This window comes from Malurus melanocephalus, unplaced genomic scaffold (genome assembly GCF_030028575.1).
Source record: "Malurus melanocephalus ecotype Western Australia unplaced genomic scaffold, MMel_1.1 scaffold_952, whole genome shotgun sequence".
Classification (NCBI taxonomy): domain Eukaryota; kingdom Metazoa; phylum Chordata; class Aves; order Passeriformes; family Maluridae; genus Malurus; species Malurus melanocephalus.
Window position 1 is genome coordinate 72,944 of NW_026624184.1, and position 21,934 is coordinate 94,877.

The window sequence follows — 21,934 nt, forward strand, 5'->3', positions numbered from 1 at the left end:
TAGGTGAGATTTTGGGAAGGAATTGTTCCCTGGGAGGGTGGGGAGGCCCTGGCACAGGGTGCCCAGAGAAGCTGTGGCTGCCCCTGGATCCCTGGCAGTGTCCAAGGCCAGGCTGGACATTGGGGCTGGGAGCAGCCTGGGACAGTGGAAGGTGGATGGGAGTGGACTGAGATGATATTTTAGGTCAGTTCCAACTCAAACTGTTGTGTGATCCCACGATGGTGAAGTCCCACAAAGGCGTGGTCACTGCAGTGGTCAGTGCTGTGGTCACTGTTGTACAGGGTCATTGCTGTACAGGGTCAGCACTGTGGTCAGTGCAGTGGTCACTGCTGTCATCAGTGTGGTCTCCACAGTTGGGCTCTGTGCTCCCCATCGCTGTATGGACATTCTTCCAAACCCTATAAAGACCCAAACAACACCATTAACATCCCATAACCCAGCTGCAGTGCTCCTCAGCACCCCCGTGGGTGACCCCACCCTTGGGTGACTCCGGCCCTGGATGACCCCAGCCCTGGGTGACCCCACCCCTGTGTGACCCCACCCCTGGGTGACCCCACCTTTGGGTGACCCCAGCCCTGAGTGACCCCACCCCTGAGTGACACCGCCCCTGGGTGACCCCACCCCTGGGTGACCCCAGTCCTGGGTGACCCCACCTTTGGGTGACCCCAGCCCTGAGTGACCCCACCCCTGTGTGACCCCAGCCCTGTGTCCCCCCCTGCTCACCCACCGAGGGTCAGCCAGCACCAGCAGCCGCCTCCAGGGCCCTGGGGATCCTGTCCATCCTCGGGCTGACCACCACAGCCACGCCACCACCCCGGGGTGCACAGGGTCAGGTACAGCACTCCTGTCATCCTTCATCACAGAGCTCATTAATTAAATGTGAGATAAGGGTGAGAGACACGGCAGGAGGCAACCAGAGACTGGAGAGAGATCAGGAGGCTGGAGAGCAAAGAGGGAGATGCAGAGGGATGGGGAGAGGGTGCAGGGGCAGGGAGAAGAGAGAAATAAGGGCAGAGAGAAGGCAAAGAGGGAGATGCAAAGGGATGGGGAGAAGGTGCAGGGAGAGGRCAAAGAGCAGACACAGGGAAAGGGAAAGGGCTGAGAGGCGGCAGATAGGGCTGAGGAAGAGCAGAGAGGGAGGAGCAGCAGGGACAAGAGAGGAATGGCAAAAAAGTCCTGAGAGGGCAGAGGGTGAGGTCAAAATGAGGAGAGGCAGACAGGAGAGGCACAGGCTGGGAACAGAGAGAAAAGAGGCCCAGAGAGAGAGAGGAATGAGGCTGTGAAAGGAGAGAGGCAGGCACAGGGAGGAAAGAGGGATGAGAGAGAATTCAGAGCTGACCCACACAGCARGCAGGAGGCACAGGGAGRGAGCTGAGGGGCAGAGAACACGCAGAGATCAAAGAGATGCCACAACACCCTGCTACCCACCCCTTCCCTTGAGGCACGGGAGCCAGCTGCCCTCCTGCTGCCCCAGAACCCCAATCCCTGCTCCTTCWGCCCTACATCCCAGCCCACCCCAAAAAAAACCCACCAGAGCCACGCTGCAACCCCAACCCAACCCTCAGCTCGGCTGTGCCCCTGCCTGGCACCCCAAAACCCCCTCCCCATCCCTCCCTGGGTGTTGCTGCTCCCCATCACACAGGAGCCGGCGCTTACCAAGGATTACAACACTCTTTATTCCCACGCAGCCGTTTCACAGAGTACAAACACGAGACAAGACACCAACACCCACAGCCCCCCCCAACACCCACCAGCACCCCGAGGCTGCTCCCCGTTCTTCCACCGGGCACCCAACCCCGCTCTGACCCTCRATCCCTGCGCGCCACGCCAGCACGGCAGGGAATTCCACCCCTCCTTCCTCCTGCCCGCCACAAAGCACCTCTTTTCCAAGTGTTGGCACCAGCCTGTCACCACCACAGCACAACACCAAGGTTCCCAGAGCCCCACGGATGAGTTTGGCTCCCTGAACCAAACCTCAGCACCACAGAGAGTCACAGGGTGACACGGTCCCAAGGTGTCACAGCGTCCGGTGATGGCAGCGCTCCGGCTGGGATTTGTGCCCCAATACCTACCTCTGGTTGAGTCTGTGAGCTCCAAAGGCCCTGGTGGCAGCCCCCAAGGACAGGGGACACCCACAGATGTCCCTGTGAGGGGACAACACGTGCTCCATCCCGTCCCACACTGCTGMCAGCAGCGTGGGCCACCTACAGCRCACCCTAAAAGGGAAACCCGGGGGAAAAGCTGCAAAACCCCTCCTTGAGTCCTCATCAACGATGGAAAGCTGTAAAAAAAAAAAMCCCAAACCCCAGTCCCACACCAGTGCTGTTGACCATCCAGCTCCGTCCCGCCGGTGCTGCTGCTGTGCCGGCCGCGTGTCACCGTGTCACCTTCACCCGGGGCAGCGTCCCGGGGCTCTGGGGTCCCGTCCCTCGGCCTCCTCGCAGCACGGCCGGGTGGCAGCGGCGTGGCCACTGCGGGGGGGGCTGTCTCCTACCCTACAAAGACTCAGGCTGACGCGAGAACAGTTTTTGGCTGGGCGGCGGGGCCGCGCCTACGAGGTCAGGTGCCGCGGGGCTGAGCRCAGCCACAGCCACAGCTGGGCCGCCACCACCAGGGTCACTCGGGCACGGCGCTCCCCTGACGAGCTGGAGGCTGCCAACACAACAAGAGCCACGTCACACGGTGCTCTGGCACTCGTTCCCCCCTCAAATCGTGCCAGGCTGGTGCCCACCCAAGTGCCCAAACTGTTGCTGGGCCGCCCAGGCTCTGCCCGTGGCATCTGTTCCGTTCTGCACCACGTTACGGAGCATCATCTCCCTCTAACTGCCTGCCAGCTCCTCAGAACCTGCCAGCAGTGGCCTCAGAGCCCTCAGGTGACAGGGACAGGGCACATCTGGCTCCATGACCTCCCCACACCTCCTGTCTGCAGCATGCCATGTGTCCTAGCCACCTGCCCCACGCTGCTCRCCCCRCAGCCCCTCGGTTTGGGGGTGRCAGTSCCTGCTGTGCCCACCCCRACCCCGGTACTTGCCCCTGCAGCTCTTGCCGTCCCCCTGCAGTGTCCCTGTCACACAGCTGCACAAGGGCCCGTCCGCCTGGCTCGTGCAGATCTGCTCACAGCCTCCGTTGTCCTCGCACCAGTCCGACCCTGGGCACAAATGGGGACAGATGAGCCACGATCCCACACCCAGACAGAGCCCCACAGCCTTCACTGGGGTCACACACTCACGCTTCCTCCTGATAGGGCCCACTGAGAGGATCTGCTCCTTGGACTCCTCGGCGAARGCGCTGGCCATCCTCGCGTGCTGCGGGCAGTTCTGTTTGGGGATAAACGCCACCTCTGTCACCCTCAGCCTCTGCCCAGGCCCTCTCTGTGCCCCTCCAGCTCTCCCAGCTCCCAAAGGGACCCTGAACCAGGCTTAGAGAGCTCAGGTCCTGCAGTGACCTGCCTGTGACAGAGCATCTCCTCCCCATGCCTAGAGGGACACACAACCCTCCCATCTCACCCTAGGGCTTCATCTCTGGTCACCTCTGCGATGTCACATCCACAGGGCTCGCTGCCCTCTGGCAGAGCCCTTCAAACCAAGCACTCCAGCCCCGGGTACTCACAATTTTACAGGAGTATTTCTCGGAGTCACAGAGGGAGACGGCGCAGTGCAGGTGAACCTCGTCGTAGTCGCCGATGAACTTGAAGACGGTGACATGGAAGCGACATGTCAGTGACACGCCGTTCTCCTCAATGCCAATGGTGTTGTCCTTCATGTTCTGGCACCTGTGCAAGGCACTGATGTTCAGCACCACCCTCCTGTGACTGGGACCCTCCCTCGAGGTGTCCCTGTCCCCGTAAGGTCCCACTGATGGGTGTTTAGACACTGCCATGGTTTGGCTGGACAAGGGTGCCATGCACTGCCTGTGTCACCTCTCCCTGGCATTTCCAGCTTGTACTCCCACTTCCCAAAATGTCTGTGCCATGATCCATATTCCCTCATCTCCTAGGGATGGGTACTGCCCTCAGCATCGTTAACACAAAGAAGGTTCTTCTCTGTAAACCTCCTTGTCACATGCAGGGCTTCTGGTGCTGTCTACACCCAGCAAATTAACTCCTGCACTGACAGCACTGCTCCTCACCCTTTCCAGATTTTGCTCAACCATCCCATGGGCCAAAAGGTCCCTGCTCCAAGCAATGCCACCACCCTTTGAGCACTGACAGACACCATGAACCCATCTGGCCCACGCCGCTCACCCTCCCTCGATGATGAAGTAGCGCAGTTTGTCGTTGCTGTCCCGCGAGGGGGTGGCGTAGCACTTGTTCAGCATCAGGATCAGGTGGTTGGAGTCGGCCCCCACCACGAAGACACCCACATAGAGCACGTCCCGGGTGGTGAGCACCACCTCGCCCTGCCGGTACGGGTGCTTGTAGGATGAGTTCTTGTACAGGGCCATCTTGGTGGTGAAGCTGCCTTCCTGCGTCGGCACCGTCAGGTTGATCACACTAACGGTGACAAGAAAAATACACCTCAGATGGAAGAAAGGTTTGGAACTCCCAAACTGCCACCTTGCTCAGGAAGCCTCGCTGCCTCACCCATCTGTGTGACAGGCCCTGGCTCCTACCTGAGCATYGGCCTCACAACTGAGTCCAGGGAGATCTTGATGTCCAGCTCATAGGCACAGGAAAACTCCACATTGATGGTTCTGTCGCGGGTGATGATGTTGCCTGTGTTGTTGGCACTCTCGATCCACACCGTGTTCTTGTACACTATGTGAGTGCTGTTGGACTGCAGAGGGAACACAGGGCAYTGCTTAATTCTATCCCCGCTTCCCTGCTCCTGATGAACACCTCTAAATGAGCTGTGTGACACTGCCCCTSCACCTCTGGCCAGAAAGGGCATGGAATGGTGGGGCTTGGAACTGCTAGGCAGCATCCTTACTCTGGAAAACCTTCCTCTGCTCTCCTCAACCCCCAGAACATTAAAGCACCTCCCAAGCACCGCTGGCATTGAGCTGGACTGCAGTGGCTGTCCCACACTCGCAGCCCTGCGTGCCCCATGGCCCAGCTCACCTGCACCAGGTTGCCACAGTTGCCTTTGGTGTTGTTGATCTGGAAGGAGATGAAGTCCTCCCCTTCAATGCCGGGGCAGTGGCGGTCATTGACCCGCACGCCCTCGCGYTCAAAGCCCAGCTGGAACAGCTTGCACTTGGAGATGGACACCTCCATTTGGGCRGCCTTGCAGGTCACCTCCGCATCAATGATGTCGTGGGTGGCTAGAGGAGAAGATGAGAYACCTTTAGATCACCACAAATGGCCCAGAAATGGGCTGAGATCGTCTCCTGTGGTGTTCCCTGTCTGTTCTACATCCCTGCTGCTCAAAGTGCTCCCAAGCCAGAGATGCCCATAATGTGTGCCCCAGAAAAGCTGTTCCCTGCACCCCAGAAAAGCTTTCTCTGCTCCCTGCTCCCCCAAAAAGCTGTTCCCTGCACCCCAGAAAAGCTGTTCTCTGCTGCTTGATTTCCAGAAAAGCTTCCTCTGCTGCCTGCTCTCCAGAAAATCTGTCCCTGCCCCTTGCTCCCCAGAAAAGCTGTTCTCTGCTCCCTGCCCCTGTCCTGATCTGTGCACTGTCAGGAAAACCCATCTTGGCAGAGGTCACAGCCCTCGGCATTTCCCTTCCCAAAGCCCCGGTGGCACGATGGCCTAAGGTGGAGCTCGGCACTGACCCCACAGCCAGGAGCAGAGCACTCACTGTTCCCATAGGGCCAGGAGCAGAGCACTCACTGCTCCCATAGGGCCAGGAGCAGAGCACTCACTGCTCCCATAGGGCCAGGAGCAGAGCACTCACTGTTCCCATAGGGTGGGGGCTCGATGCAGCCGCACAGCTCCCCGCCGTTGTCCAGCTCGCAGGTGCGGTTGGGGCAGTCGGCGCCCACGCAGGGATCTTCCACCACTCCTGCTAAACAGCACAAGACACAGCACAAACACAACCTTTACCCTCAGAGCACAGGGCAGTCACCTGCAGCCCCTCTCCCCAGGGGAACCTAGCTCCCCTCGACCCGAACAGCCCCTGGTTCTCTTACAGCAATTCTCCTTCTCGATCCACTCGGTGCCCAGGATGCCGAAGGTCCGGCAGGCCTCCCCATAGGCAGCCAGCGAGCCGCACAGCTGGACCTTCTTGTGGTTGTAGCAGCCATCCAGAAAGCAGGACTCATAAAAGGGCAGCGGGTCCAGGAGGCCGTAGCAGGGCTGGAAGGAGCCCTTCATGTCGGTGAGCTTCAGGCAGTAGCTGTCGCTCTGCAGCTCCTGGATCTGGACGTTGTCGCAGGACGCGGCGTATTGCGAGTACTGCAGCTCGTTGCAGCTGTGGGCACCGGACACGTCGTGGGGGCTGCTTTCACGGCCAGCCMTGCTCCCATTCCCGCTCCCACGTGGTGGGAAAGGGCTGTCTGATCCACTCACCTCTTCTGCATGCCGTTGGTTTTCCAGCTCTGTGCCAGCACCACGCTGCTGACGGCCGGCTTGCCCCGCAGCGTGGCGTAGTCGTCGGTGCGGTCRCCGTTGAAGTTGCCRCAGAGGCCRCACACCTTGTTCTGCAGCCGGTCCCCGATGGTGATCTTGATGACGTTGAAGCCGTTGTAGCGGATCTGGATGTCGGGGCTGGAGTCGATGACGAGGAAGCCCTCCTGGCTGAAGATCTTGGTGGACAGCCCCGTGACGAAGGGGATGCTCACTTGGCTTCCGTTCACCTGGCAGGAGAGAAAACATGAGGCTGATGTGCCTCCTATATCCTCTGCCTATATTTATGAGCGTGAGCCACTCATAAATTCCACAACTATCCCACTATCCCAGCTGTGAAAACACCAACAGCTGTCTGGTGTTCTTGTGGAAACCACTGTGCAGCCTGGAGTGCCACCCAGTGTCCCCTCCCATCCCCAATCCGGAGGGGCTGGACACCCCTGACGAGACCCTACCTTGACGGTGTTCCTGTCATTGATGAGGATCTGCTCCTCGTTGATGTAGAAATACACGGGGGAGATGATGGTGAGGTTGGGTGAGGACCACTTGTCGAAGTTGATGATGAGCTGGAAGGAGAAGTCGGGCAGCTTCTGGCAGATGGTGGAGAGGACGAAGGCRCAGTTGGCGGGGAAGCGGAGGAAGGCGCCGTCGAAGGTGCGGAAGACGCCGCCGCCGGCCGCCAGGCAGAAGGAGCTGCGYGTGCTGAAGCAGCCGCGGACGCCGTTCTGCAGAGCGCACTCCTCGTCTGATTTGCAGTGCCGCGGGTCGCACTGGATCAGGTTGCGCCGGAAACAGCGGCACCGCCGCGTGCAGTCCCCGCTCCAGAAGAGCTGCTTGGGCTGAAAGGGGAACGCGTCACCTGCTGTCCCATAGCCCTCTGAGGAGGTTTGGGATGAGGTTTATACCTCCCTGTCACATGAGAAGTAAGAGCGGGCAACGAGGGTGGAGGGAAAGGTGCGGAGAACATGCTGGCACCAACCTGGCAACAGCTCTGCTGCCCCACACACCTCTGCTACCCCTACACACCTCTGCTGCCCCACACACCTCTGCACTGCCACCACAGCCTCCCTCACCTCTTGTGCACACTCAAAAACCAGTGCTAAATATCTGCTTGGCCTCTTTCTCACACTCTGCCAGCCACCAACCCATCTGCAGGGAACCCCATCTGACAGCACTTCAACACTGGCTCCTCATGGAGCACGGACACCTCACACAGAACAGCTTCACTGGCACAAAACAGCCCACTGTGACATGAGCCACGCTGTAAGCACAGCACTCTGCTGCATCAAACTCCTGAGCGACATCCAGCAGCTAAGAAAAAGCAAATTTAATGTGAAACAGTAAATCTGTGATGTGGGAGTACCTAGAATCACATGATCATACAGTACTGGAGTTTGGCACTCATCAAAACCAATCTTCCCAGTCCCCAGCCTTTCCTCCATCCTGCCTCCAACAGTTCCCTCCTGTGCTTACCTTYACCCAAAAACTGCATGAGAATTTTTTTGGATAGAAAGACTCCCTGTGCAGCACACCACAGAAGGACACCCCTCTCCTCTCTAGCCTTGCTACCAGCCCAACCTGACTGTCATCCCTGCTCACAAATATCCTCCAGAGGACGGGAGCGAGCCCCACAAGCTGCATACCTCGTAGTATTTGCCATCAGAGTAGCAGCCACAGTTGTGGGGCAGGATGCAGCTCTTGCCATTGAGGACGTAGCCGGGGTCACACTGACAGCCCTCCACGCAGTAGTGGCTGCAGTCGCTCTTCAGGCGGATGGCAGCACACCGGGGCTGGCACAGGGACACACAGCTCTCGTAGTGGCTGTTGGGGGGACAGCTGACAGCTGAGCAGGGGACAAAACACACACAGATGAGCTCCRTGGACTCAACCAACCAACCTGGCTCCCCATCGGGGACTGATTCAGCCCTGTCATGCACGGTGCCAGTCAGTGGCCTCRCCACCCCGTGAGAGCGGAGCCACTGAGCCATGAGCTTGCTTGTTAGCAGGGGAAAACAACACAAATTTAATTTTCAGTCTCGTTAGCAAAGACAATTACTTCCCATCTGATTTGCCAGACAGATTGGCTGCCGGGGAGGCGTGCGGTGCCCATCCTCAGGAGCCTGATTGAACAGCACATCCTCATCTTATTGACAAGGGGCTGCAGCTTCATTAGAGCAAACACGGAGTGCTGGCTTCGAGGCTGGCTGGCACAATCCCTGCTTAACAGTGGGGGGATGGCTGATGCCTTCTGACCTTGAGCTTTCCCCTTCTCCATCYCTGTCCCTTCTGAGYTTGAGCTTTCCCCTTYTCCATSCCTGTCCCTTCTGAGCTTGAGGTTTCCCCTTTTMMATCYCTGTGCCTTCTGAGCTTGAGCTTTCCCYTTTTCCATGCCTGTCCCTTCTGAGCTTGAGGCTTCCCCTTTTMMATSCCTGTSCCTTCTGASCYTGAGSTKTCCYCTTTTSCATSYCTGTCCCTTCTGASCTTGAGGTTTCCCCTTTTSCATCYCKRTMCCTTCTGAGCTTGAGSYTTCCCCTTTTCCATCCYTGCYCCTGCTCTACCACACRCAGTTTGTAACAACTCCAAGAGAATACAGTCTCCCAGACTTCACCCACCTCACCCAGCAGCCATGGCAGGGATCAGATGCCAAGCCATCAGCCTCGCCCTCCCTGGCACCCCAGGAAAAGAAGGGCCTGCTGGCACTTACAGCACGAGGTGAAGTTCCTCCAGCCGGTGATGGCAATGCCCTGTGTCTGGCACGTGCTGGCRTAGTTCTGCAGCCAGCTGCAGGCCGTCTGCATGGCCCCTCCGTCCACGCAGGTGTCGAAGAGACAGTTCTTGTAGAAGAAGCCRGGGTTGATCTTGCTGTGGCATTTGGCAAAGACACCGCTTTGGCTGGGGATGAGGCTGCAGAGCTGCTGGGGCTTCCAAAAGCCCTCCACCTTGCCACAGGCTGGGCAGCGGTCGCCACATCCCACACGGCAGAAGGCATCCCTCTTGGCCCAGCTCTGCACRAATTCACCGATGCTGCTGGCCGGTACGCCGCCTGCGGCCACCAGGTCGTCCTCGGGGTTGCCGTTGTAGCGGCCACAGAGGCCGTAGGTGAGGTTCTGGAAGCCCCGCGGGATGGTGACGGACAGGAAAGTCTTCCAGTCATACACAACCTTCAGCCCGAAGTCGGTCTCCACCACGATGTGGAAGCCGAAGGCGAAGATGTTCACTTTGCCCTGGCCCAGCTTCAGGGGCAGGTAGAGACGCTCGTCGTTGACCTGTGGGGAGGGCCAGTGTGAGTGGGGATGGAGATTGGGATGGGATGGGAATGGGGATGGGGATGGGGTTGGGGATGGGATGGGGATGGGGATGGGAGCTTCCCCAGAAAGAAACCAATGAGGGCAGCTCGGCATTCCCAGAACAAGGTCCCTGCTGACTTTGCCTCCATGTCTTGGGGTCAATCTCACAGTTTGGGACAGGTTTGAGCTGCAGGTCATGTGATCAGACTGTATGATTTACATGTCTCCCTGCCTTGTGTGTCAAGCTGTGATTGTCAGANAGGGGATGGGGTTGGGGATGGGATGGGGATGGGGATGGCAGGTTCCCCAGAAGGAAACCAATGAGAGTAGCTCAGCATTCCCAGAACAAGTCCCTGCTGACTTTGCCTCCACGTCTTGGGGTCAATCTCACAGTTTGGGACAGGTTTGAGCTGCAGGTCATGTGATCAGACTGTATGATTTACATGTCTCCCTGCCTTGTGTGTCAAGCTGTGATTGTCAGAGCCCACAGACCCCACCCAGCCAGAGATTTGATTGGATAAGAAGGTTCATGGGTGTTGACCCTGCAGARCAAACAGCCAATGGGTGCTCAGCCTGCGAAAATTTTAGTATAAAGAGGCACAGCTTTTTGAAAATGAAGGATTTCTTTGAGCCGTCTGTGTCCTCTGTTCCTCCATTGTCACATCCACGCCCAAAACAAGGCAGCCGAGACAGAAACCCCTTCCAAAAGCTGTGCCTGACAGCACCTTAGCACGAGGCCAAGCATGGCCTGACCTTCAGAAAATCTTGCAAGCCATAAGGCCCCTCATGTCTAGGGAATTTCTCCACAGTTTGGGAGGCAGAAAAGCAGAAACAACCCGAGCCCTCGTAGCCCTGCACTCACTCACCATCACGGTGTATTTATAGGCACGGTGGATGACGATGTTGTAATTGAAGACCTCCACTACGACTTGTTTCACCCACAGCGCCAGAGAGGTGTCGCGATCCTCGTTCTTGGCCGTGACAGTGAACGCCGGGAACGTGTCCGAGCGCTCCACCAGGGGCCGGGAGATGGTGGTGCACAGCACCAGCTCGCAGCTGCTCTGGAAGTCAAAGGCGTAGCCATCAAAGGTCAGGTAGTGCCCGTAGCCCGAGATGATGCAGGAGGCGTCAGTGCGGACGTGGCAGTAGAAGAGGCCGTTCTCCTCCAGGCAATACTCATCGTCCTTGCAGGACACGTTCTCGCAGTAGACGCTGTTGTCAGAGCCGTTGCAGTAGCACAGGAAGTGGCAGGAGATGTCCATCCAGAAGGTCTGGTTGGTGGCCAGCTGCCGGCCCTCGAAGTTGCAGCCGCACTCGCGGCGGGGGATGCAGCGGGTGCCGCGCAGGGCGAAGCCCTCGTCGCACTGGCAGCCCTCGGAGCAGGTGTCCCTGCACACGGGGCCCGAGGCCAGGGTCTCRCAGGTCTCCACGCAGCTCATGCACTCCTCAAAATGGCTGTTCTCCGGGCAGGCGAGAGCTGCRGGGTTGGCAAACACAGAGACTGAGYCCCAGCTCYGACAGYACAGGGTGAGGAACGGGCAAAAAGTGGGTGGYGATTTGGGGAGAAAAGGGGAAACAGTCCCAGCAGCTTGTGGCCACTGGCTCATCCCATTCCCTTTGCAACCCCTTCCCCTCTCAGCCATCACTGCCCTCACATCTCAATCCTGTCCTGCCATGTGCCAAGTGCCACCTTCTCCTATTATTTCCCAAACAAACACCTCCCTGAAACCTCTGAGACAAGCACTGCCTTTGCATCACCGACTTCCACATTCAGGATTTCTCACATTTGCTCCTGAATTATGAATGTTCTCCCATCCACGGCGAGTTTACAGCGGCAGCTAAACCTCAGTGTTATTCAGATTATCCTCTGCTGGTGGCGTACAGCACCGCCAGACACCATCTGCGGCTCTGACACCACGCTACAGAACTTCTGCTGCCTCCTGAACCGCAAAACTCCTGAAATGCCACCCTGAAACCGCTTCCCTGCGAAATCTGTCTCTGCTGGCACCAGAAACTACTGCCTGCAGCTCCAGCGCCCCGCACAAAAAGCTGCACCACTTCTGCATGCTTATAAATGCCCAACAAAAAGACCATGCCTGAATTTGGTGGGTCCCAAACCTCCTTCTCCCCACCCTGGGCACGGAAAGCTTTGGAGGACTCACGGCAGAAGCTGTAGCTCCTCCACTGGCCGATGTCCACGTCGGCGTTCTTGCAGGCKGTGGCGTAACGTGCCACCGAGTCACACAGCTCCGACACATTACCCCCACTCTGGCACAGACGGAAGAGGCACGTCCTGTAGTAGGCTGAGACGTTGACCACGCTGTGGCACTCCAGGAAGGAGCTGTTGGTGGGGTCGTTGATGATGCCGCAGCTGGAGCGGCTCCTGTAGGATTTGAGCAGCTCCGAGTCGTTGTTGCAAGCCATGAGCAGGTCCCCGCACTCGCCGTTGCAGATCTCGTCRAAGGTGGTCCAGCTCTCCAGGAAGAGCTCCAGGTTGTCGGTGAATTTGCCCTTGGGCAGGTTGAACTCGTCGCTGGCGTTGCCGTTGAAGAGGCCGCAGAGGCCGCYGGTGCAGTTGAAGTAGGAGGTGGAGAGGCGGATCTCCAGCAGGCCCGAGTCGTAGTAGCTGATGGCCAGGGGCCCCTCAGACTCCATCACTGTGCTGTTGCTAGTCCGGTAGATTTCCAGGCGCCCAGAGGGGTGGAAATAGGGCAGYTCCACGTCGTAACCGTTCACCTACGAGGAAYGAGGTCAAGAGGCTTCAGGGAGGGKGATGTGGCTTTGCCCAACCACRCCGTGCACATTGAACACTCCCTGACCCAGACCCACCCTCCRAGGCCCAGAGCCTCCCCTCAGTCAGGGCATACAGCTCCATCTTTGATTTGTGCTCCACAAAAAGAAACATTTCTTCCAGAGAAAAAACAAAGCGCAGGAGCAAGGTAAGGCAGGAAAGCCTCCTCAGCAAAGAGGAGAAACATTGCTGTGACAACAACTTCACACTGAAAGGGCCCCCACAGGATGGTTCAAGTGCCACTGTGGTGTCCACAGCCACAGACCCACGAGCCCTTYTCCACCACCCCCACCCTGTCTCAGGGCAGCACCTTTACCTTAATGTCCGACAGCCTGGTGCCGCCAATCTTCACCTCTTGTCCGGCCGCCTGGACCCGCACCACGCGCGGCCCGTTGGGAGCGGCGCCAGCCTTCTTCTGGTTGATGTCCACCTCGATGAAGTCTGGCCTCTCTGGGCAYGTCTTGAGCAGCGTGTAGGACTGTTCCAGCGGGTAGGGGAACGTGACACCATCGAAGGTCTGCAGCACCTGCTCCTGCCCCACCAGGCACACGGTTTCCCGCTGTGGGTAGCACCCCCGGTAGCCATCCTCGATGGTGCAGATCTCTCCCTCGGGGCAGGTGGTGTTGAAGCACCTGGCCTCCCCTCCAGCCTCACAGTGGCACTGCACAGAGCAGTCTGGTGAYGCCCAGAAGGACTCGCCGACGGCGTGGTAGCGGCCGTTGACGTCGCAGCCGCAGCCCTGGACGGGGACGCAGCGGTCGGCGCTGAGGACGTGGCCCTCGGGGCACTCGCAGCCCTCGGTGCAGGGCGAGGTGCAGGCCAGAGGGGCAGTGAGGTCCGAGCAGGTGGCGGGGCAGCTGCTGGCACACACTGAGTACTGGCTGAGCTCTGGGCACTGCACGGCCTCCGCTGTGGGCACAGAAGGGTGACAAACACGGGGACCAGGTTACGGCACCATTCAGGGCAGCTGCCACCTTCTCACTGACCACAGCAGGGACARCACWGAGTGACCCATGAGCCMTGCTTGATGGTGGGAGAGGCCCTTCCATTTCCCTCCCAGGCCTCCCTGGGCTTCTCCAAAACAGCCCCAGAGCCACTGAGCTGCCCCCAGCTCTTTAAGGCTGCCAGGACAGTGGGCTGACCAACCAATCCCCATCCCAGCGCAGCCTCCTCCTCTCATCATGGCAGCTGATGATCTCCAGAGCAACGTGGAGCTCCCACCCCATGCCTGGCTTGTGCCACAAGAGCAAGGCTGTGATTTTGAGGAGATGAGGACCAATAGATTCTCTCCCAACTCCTTCCACTGCAGGCAACTCCCCCATCACGCACCCCCTGGCATCRCTCCCTCCTCCCGAACACTCACCGCATCCCGTCTGGCTGCGCCACTCTCCCACCGAGATGCCCARGGCCTGGCACACGGCAGCATACGCCTGGATGGCCTGGCACAGCGCGGTGCCGTTGTCCTTGGCGCTGCACAGGTCGTAGACRCAGCTGTGGACGAAGGCCGTGGGGTCCACAACGGAGCCGCACTCCCAGAGGGGCCCCCCGCTCTTGTTGATGAATCCRCAGTACTCGGGGGTGAAATACAGCGCCTCGGTGGCGGCGTCGCAGAGGCTGCAGTTCTCCTGGCAGCCCGTGGAGCACCTCCTCTCRGGATGGGGCACCTGCCAGCTCTCGCCCAGCTCCGGCACGGACGTGGCTGCCCTCCCATCCGAGCGCAGGATGTCGTCCTCGGGGTCTTTGTTGTAATTGCCGCACAGCCCGCACGTGGAGTTGATGTAAGAGCCCGGTACAGACACGGAGGCGTAGTGCTGCCCGTCGTAGGTCACCAGCAGGCCAAAGTCAGTCTCCAGGGCGGTGGACAGGCCGCTTTGGTAGACCTTGATTGCCCCCAGGTCCAGGGAAATGGGCAGGGACACCACCAGGTCGTCCACCTGCRGGGACAACACCCGGCGGCTGAGCCAGCGCGTGGAACAGCAGAGCCCTCGCGTGGGACACAGACAGGACAGCCCTGTGGTGGGGTCTCAGGGTGGGGACATGCACAGGGGGACGGTCACTGATCAGCCACAGGCATTTCCTGTCACYCATGCCCATTCCCCAGGGGCCCAGAAGTGCCTCCCACACTCTCCAGGCTGCTGTCACAGTCCTGCTGCCACCTCAGATAAGCCAAACCAGCAAGTTCTCCCCTTCCAGCACAACTCTTACCTTTGCCTTCCCAAAGCCGCCCTTGGGGAGAACAATCTTGTGCGAGTAGACCTCCACAAAAATATCCCTCAGCCAGGAGACGGAGGAGCCGCCTCGGTTCTCATTCTTGGCCTCCACGTTGAAGTAGGGCAGCTGGGAGCCTGGCCAGCACTGCCTGGCGAGGAGGTAGGAGCAGGAACCCTGGAAGTGAAAGAGGAAGCCGTCGAAGGTGTGGTAATGTGGATCTCCGAACACCACGCAGGTGCTGCTCTCCACCGGCACGCACTGGAAGAATTTGGCCTTCGTCTCACACGCCTCGAAGGGGCCACAAGCCATGTCCTGGCACAGGATCTCATTGTTGAAGTCCAGGCAGCGGCACTTGGTGGTGCAGTTGGAGTTGTCCCAAAAGATCTCCCCTTGACGGAGAAACTGTCCTAGAAAGACAGAAAGGGAGAAACCCACGCTACATCACTTCTTGAAACAGAAACACGTTCAGAGCGCACCCCTGGGGGGGTCTGCTGGTCCTGTGGTGGACACCACCACCAAARTGTCCTGCTGCTGGGCTCCTCAGCTGCTTTTTTTTCGTGCAAACTTGCAGCAGGAGCCACTCAGCAAACCCCAAGCTTTGTTTCCAGTGCGTGGTGCCTCCTCTTCGAGTCCTACCCGTGCCATGAGTCTCTGGAATGTTGCGAGTGCTGTCACAAAACTGGCCTCAGTGCTGCAACACACAGGCTGCAAAACCTGCAGGCCATTCCACGCATTTTGGACACCCATCACTTTGGTTCTTCAGGATGCAAGAAGTATTTGTGCTATTTTCCCAAAGGAAAAGCTCAGTTTCCAKCACTTTTGCTGCAYCCACACCATCCCTCAGCTCTGTTGYCACTTCCACGATYCCCCTGCTCAYGTAGCTCTGCTGTCCAAAAARTCCCTCTGTCATCAGCATCCCCAGGAGCAATTTACTCCCATTGAGGATGAGCTCGTAGTAGYTACAACACCAAAGAGCTGTTGATAAGCAGCTTCCACAGCACACACGAGTGATCACACAGCCCCAGACGGAGCAGACGCCTCACACCGCCGRAGAGGGAGCGGCTCTGGCTGGTGAGAGACAGGGGAGGCAGGGAGAAGGCTGGAGAACAAGGGTGGCAAGTCCCGGTGAGAGTTTCTCTCTCCTCCATCTGGCCATCTTTCACACTCCTCCGGCGCGTGGCTTCCGCTGYGCGCTGCCTGAATTTACCTCTGCTAAATTTTTTGTTCTCTTCCCTGCCTCCTAACAAAAAATAAATAAAAAAAGCTATTTTTCCTCTTCCACGCAACGAATGTCTCCTCTTGGCAAGGTCCACGCTCTGACCACCATGGTGTGAAGRATTTGGGAAAGGGGTGTCATTAGGATCCAACACCTTGTGCTGCCAGCTCCTCTCGTGGAGGGCAATCAAATGTTCACTGTGGAGTTTAAATCTGATGGTGGGATCTACTCACACTCCTCTAGTCCCCTGCAAAGCTGAGGCTTCTTTCCAGCCTCTCTGCAAAGCCCAGATTTTCTTCCTGGGGTCAGCAGCTGGACATAAAACTCTTCTGGAGCTGCAACAGCCTTGGAGCCTCGTGGAGCTTCTTCAGTACAGTCCTAAACTCGGGCATAAAGGAGCCACATGTGTCCACTGTCCGTCAGCAAGCGACAATCCTCTCTTGCTGGAAAAACTCCTGGAGCACTGTGAGTGCTCCTGAGAGTTTTATTTGTCAATTGGAAATGCAATAATCTTTCAGCAGCAGAGTCCCTGTGTGCATTGATTAATCCCTTTACGGCCCCGTGCTGTCAGTGACACAGGCACAGACTCTGTAACCGGTGCAGGCACATGGCATTTGTCCTGCTTGGGAGACCTGCTGTTCCTCCTGCAGAAACAAGGGAAATGGCACCACAAGATCAGCTTCCCTAATTTATGGGCAGGAGGAAATTGCTGTCCCCAGGTCTCTGCTGTCGTCACCAATTATTGCAGGAACTCGGAGATGTGCAGGGGCTGAACTCTCTCTTGTGTTTCTGTCCCTGCAGCTGGTGGGGATGTTTTGGCAAGAACACAGATCATGCAGCACCCCAACAGCATCACCTTTTGCTACAGTGCACCCCAAAATCTGAGAACAAGCAATGCCATTTCTCCCTTACCTCTCAGGCTGCAGCCGTTGGCCGGGTCTATTTCTCTGCCATCTATTTTGAAAGCCCAGCGCCCAGGCACGTTTACATTGGTTGTTTCCTCAATATTGACAATGTCTGGGGTTCTGGAGCCTGGCATGCTGAAGAAGTTGGTGAGATTTCCRCCATTGAAGCCAGCCTAAAGCAGAGAGAGAGCAAACTCCATCACCCATCCTAGCAACGGGAAAGCGATGCTGCATTTCCTCATTTCTTTGTTTCACCCTGAGTGCATCTTCTTTACTTCTAACTGCTCTTTCCAGAGATTTCTGTTTTCAGATAGTCTAAATTCATGTTTTGGGTGTGAGTGAAAAGCTAAATAGGTAGAATGGATGAATATTTACTGATTTATGTTTGCATAGGTACACATGTATGTACATATAGATCTGAGGGTGTGTGAATTGAGTGGCCAAAATAAAGTGGGGGAGCAATGTGGGGATGAAGGATTCCTGCATTTCTTTTGAAGGAATGTCCCCCTCCCCATGAGATGGATGGGTTGTGGCGCTGCTGCCACCACCAAATTTTGGGGTGCTCATCCCACTGTGCCCAGGGGATGCTGAGGGACTCAGCGGCCTGGGTGAGCTGGGACAGTTTGGGAAAGCCACAGGGACAGTTTGGGAAAGCCACAGGCCATCATCCAAGAGCTCCCCAGAGCTGGGGACACGGGAGCAGGAGCCTCACCTGTGCCATCACCCCGCCGAGGCCGGTGAGGGGGTCCCCTCCGCTGGCCGTGCCCGTGGTCCAGCTGATCTCGTGGTAGTTAAACARGGCGAAGGACGACACCCCATCCGTGATCAGGACAGCCTGGAACGTGTTCACCTGGGGAAAACCACGGCCACCTTCACCAGGTGACACTGCTGCTCTCCTGCCCTTCCGCCACCTTCATCTCTGGCCTCACAGTGAAGAGCAGAAGTGGAATGAGACCCMAAACATGCTTGTTGTTGCTGCCACAGCTCCACCAGCTCCCATCCCTGCTCCTTCCTCCACCTGGGAGGCGACACGAGCGTTTCTGATCCAGCAGAACGCCAATAGATGGCAGCATGAGAATGAGCTCACAGGGAACGAGCGGTGGGCAGGATTTGGGTTTTTGTAATGTGTTCTCTCCCATTACCCTATCCCAGCTTTATTCCTGCGTTATCTTTCCTGGTTCCCTTCCACATCCATATCCTACAACGCTGCTGAGGGTGGATTACAGCCAAGCCAGCCGTGTAGATTCTGCACTTTGCCGGCTGCCAAATCCCCTCCCTATCTGCTAAACCCGCTGCTCATTTTCTTCCTTTCACTTGAAATGACTCTGCATTTCCAGCCCCACAAACTCCAGGCACATTCCAGCCGGGATCCAGGTGGGAAGAGCCCATTTTCCCTTTTAGGGCCGTGCAGAAATACAGAAGCAGCTCCTTCCCTTGAGATGTCCCCTCCATCCCTGCAGACCCAGCAGCAGAGCTCAGCACTGGGAACTAAGTCCATCATTTCTCCAGGCTCCCTGATTTTCCTGTCCTTCCCATCCCTGCCTTGGGACCAGACCATGATAACTGTTCCTCCTGCCTCTGAGCAAGCAGGATTTTAGCAAGACACGAAGTGTGGGCTGCCTCTCTTTTAATTAATCTAGAGCAACATTTTAAGCCTGCTTACCTGGACACTGCACACTGGGAAGGAAACCCACAGAAACAATTCCCAGTTGATTGGGAAGCCCATGGATCAAATCATCTCCCACCAGGAAGCACCAGAGATCACCCTGGCAGGAGCCCTGAGCCCTGCAAGCAGCTGATGGCTGATGGAGGAAGGGGAGGGCTTTGGGGGTCACTTTGCACCCCGTTCCATCCTCTGGCTCTGAGGATGCCTCAGAGGGGATGCTCTTGCTGCCTGCATGCCACAGGGGATGTCACCTCCAAGGCACATGAGGCCCCTGCCAGGAGAAATCTGGACTGGGAGGCGCAGCAGCTCCGGGAGAGGTCAGGAGAGAGAGCGAGGTGAGGGCAGAGCTGCAAACAGCACAGCTCACACCAGGGCAGGGAGACAGAGCAGGGCCATTTCCACTCTGCATCCTTTCCCTGGGATCCTGCTTCTGCTCCTGCTTCCCTTTTGCTCACCTTTGCCGAGCTGGGAGCTCGTGAACATGTCACACACAAGGGCAGTGTCACTCGGAGAGTGCCACAGCAGCTCTTCCCCACAACAACAAACCCCACTCTGCCCTGGAGCCTCCTGGAAGGAGCTCCTGACCGTGGAGCACCCTCTCTATCCAAAATGAACCCATTTGCTCAGGTGACATCTCCAGGCAGCAGCCGCAGCGTCCCCRAGGCCACATTCCCAAAATTGTTTTCTGCAGCTTTTCTGCATTGCGATGGAATTCCTGCTTAAGTTGCACAGTGCTAGTCCTTGTGCCAAGCCAGAGCCCTGGCTGCTGTTGAGCAGGAAGGCTGCTCCACAGCCAAATAAATTGCATTGTGTTACAAATGTAATTCTTCAGGCAATACACAAATCTCTATATTGCTCGGTGTCTGCAAATACATATATTTATATATATATATATGCTGGGTTTTTTTCTGTGAGTGCTGCCAGGACTTGCAGAAAATATGCATTAAATCTCAAGCTTCGCTAGCAAATGGAAAAAAAAGCTGAACTGTTTATCAGAGCCAACTCCTCGAGACAGGAGAAGCCGGGTTTTGGCACTCASAGCACACAGACTAATGGTGAACAATCCAGACAATCGCTGGGATCCCTCATTTGCTGYTCCAGAATGGGTTGGGTGAGGCTTGGAGCACCCATGGCAGGGGGTGGAATGAAATTATCTTTTCCAACCCAAACCCCTCTGATTCTATCTTCACCCCAAGCTCCAGCACAGGCCCCAKCAGCAGCTCCTGATACGAGCTGCAGTCACAGCTCACAAATTCACCAGATATTTCAAAGCTGCCCATGCCCTGATAAACATCCCACTGCCATCCCCACCCTGTGAGATGCAGCTCACACATTCACGGCAACGTGACACGTTGGCCAAGTCATTAGCGTGACTCTGATCAGCGTGATCAGTCCCCCGTGCGGGCTGGGAGCCTGTCAYCACAAATATCTGCATTTGGATGGGAGAAAAACAACCACATCATGATCAAGCCAAAAAGTCCTAATTGGTGTCAGAGCCTCGCTCAGATCCACTGCCTACAAACGCTGAGGAGGAGATTCTTTCATTCCCTGGGGATTTAAAAACAAGGAGTGAGGCTCCTACAGGCTCCCAGGGGACAGAATGATAGGACTGTGGTGCTCCTCTGTCCAAGAGGGAGCTGAGGAGCAGGAACAAGAATTCTCTCACTCAGTTTTACTCAGAAATGACGGGACAAGAAAGAAACACCCGCGAGAAGCGCGGCTCTTACCGGCGTGGTGCCGCTGCCCCCGTAGAAAGTCACCTCCTCCCAGGTGACAATGAAGAGCCAGGTGGCAGTGAAGGAGGCCATGTCCCTGAAGTGYCGGCGGATGTCCTTGGAGGCTCTCCTGAGCAGCTCCGGCTCCGTGCTCTCCCGGTAGAAGATTTCACCGCGGATCCCGTTGTGCACGTCCGCCCAGAAAGGCGCCACGAAGGCGCGGCCGTCGGTCAGGGGAAAAGCCTCTGGTGTGAACTGGCTGACCAGGGCGTTGAAGGAGATCACCCCGTTGTTGTTGACCTGCGTGGGGACCCCCATTTTGTCTGAGTAAAATCAGCAGAGGGCTGCTGGTTTGTCAGGAAATGTGGGGTGAGAGGATTTGGGTTCGTGCACGGACAGAGGGGGAGGCAGCCTGACTGCCCAGGCACAGATTCAGCTTCATCCTACACATGGCAGAAAAGGGGTGGTGCAGGAAGCCCCAAAAGCAGGAAAAAAACCTGGAAAGACTTCAAAATGGGGTTCTACAGGAGGGACACCCTCAGAGCTGGATGGCACCAGGCTCTGCTGGGACACTGCCTTGGAGTTCTGGGATTCCTCAGCCTTTGGAGATGTGGAGKATGATGATGACACAGGTGGCTGCATGGAGAAAACCTGCCTTTGGCTTTGTGACGGATCCTGGGGCTCCCCAAGGGCAGGAGCCTCACCAGAACCTGCTCAAGATGCTCCCCAGAACAACAAATTTTTGCAGAGCTTGGAAAACAAATTATACTGCCACTCTGGATGCTGGAATCCCCCAGCACACAAGGGTTTGAAATGGGATTCCTGCTTTCCCAGTGTTGCTGTGAACAAATAGGAACTGGGAAATGGATGAGGCCTTCTGATCCCACAGAAACCAGCTCTCCACACAACCTGGGATGTGGCACAGTCACGCTGACTTAGGCCCTGTCTAAAGTTTCAGATGAGCTCAGTCCAGCCCTGGTGTCTCCTTAGCCAGGCTTTGGCTGTGCCATCACCTGGGAACAGCAGCAGCCTGTCCTTGTCTGGGCCCCCCACAAAACTTGCCCCTTTTCTCCCCTGCAGGTCCTGCATGTTCTTGTTTCTTGTCATGGAACAGGAATAATGTCCCTTGTGTCAAGCCCTTAGCTTTRCTGTGCCATTTAATCACCCACAAAGAAAATTTATGGCCTTTTAGATTCCTTTCCCATGAACATTATCCCATTAAATACACCTTTGACTTTCTTAATCATAAAACCTATCAGTTCATGAAATCTAAGAACCTGTCAGGTAGCTGCTAATAAATCTTCCAGTTCCTGATGACAGGCAGAGCGYGTTTAAAATGCAGCCATTAGGGAAGGGAAAGGATGAAGGGAAGATCTGCTTTCTCCACTTACATAAATGCTYCTGTACGGGGCTCCAAAAAACATGAACGGCACAGAGATCTTGATTTCAGGCGAGCTCCCATCATCAACTTTGGGGGTTTTGGTGTCGTTCTGCCAGAATGGATACAGGTTTGCCATGCTGTGAGCTGGAGGGAGAGGGASAAGAGTCCTCAGGGCAGTGCCAGGACAGCCCTGACTTCGGAGAGGCCACAGGGGAACAGCCCCAAACCCCAAATCAGCAGCCAAAGGGGGTGTGAGG

At 56.9% G+C, this 21,934-nt stretch overlaps 1 protein-coding gene across 2 annotated transcripts in view; it reads right to left on the reverse strand.

The window, feature by feature from the left end:
* Positions 1–1,583: 1,583 nt before the first annotated feature.
* TECTA (tectorin alpha) overlaps positions 1,584–21,934 on the reverse strand; it is a 24,771-nt gene continuing 4,420 nt past the window's right edge. Inside the window, exons 3-24 of one of the 2 annotated variants that reach the window (XM_057386308.1) lie at positions 21,688–21,821; positions 20,309–20,596; positions 17,628–17,765; positions 16,923–17,088; positions 14,789–15,201; positions 13,947–14,517; positions 12,900–13,492; positions 11,955–12,528; positions 10,659–11,269; positions 9,210–9,771; positions 8,149–8,348; positions 6,961–7,344; positions 6,449–6,735; positions 6,070–6,350; positions 5,835–5,945; positions 5,060–5,262; positions 4,612–4,775; positions 4,244–4,492; positions 3,610–3,772; positions 3,230–3,317; positions 3,032–3,148; positions 1,584–2,652 (exon numbers count right to left, since the gene is read on the reverse strand). In XM_057386308.1, coding sequence (XP_057242291.1) covers positions 2,552–2,652; positions 3,032–3,148; positions 3,230–3,317; positions 3,610–3,772; positions 4,244–4,492; positions 4,612–4,775; positions 5,060–5,262; positions 5,835–5,945; positions 6,070–6,350; positions 6,449–6,735; positions 6,961–7,344; positions 8,149–8,348; positions 9,210–9,771; positions 10,659–11,269; positions 11,955–12,528; positions 12,900–13,492; positions 13,947–14,517; positions 14,789–15,201; positions 16,923–17,088; positions 17,628–17,765; positions 20,309–20,596; positions 21,688–21,821 — 6,398 coding nt within the window. In that variant the 3' untranslated portion in view covers positions 1,584–2,551. Of the gene's footprint in view, positions 2,653–3,031; positions 3,149–3,229; positions 3,318–3,609; positions 3,773–4,243; positions 4,493–4,611; positions 4,776–5,059; positions 5,263–5,834; positions 5,946–6,069; positions 6,351–6,448; positions 6,736–6,960; positions 7,345–8,148; positions 8,349–9,209; positions 9,772–10,658; positions 11,270–11,954; positions 12,529–12,899; positions 13,493–13,946; positions 14,518–14,788; positions 15,202–16,922; positions 17,089–17,627; positions 17,766–20,308; positions 20,597–21,687; positions 21,822–21,934 lie in introns of those variants that run through there. The other variant, XM_057386309.1, reaches the window with a different exon arrangement.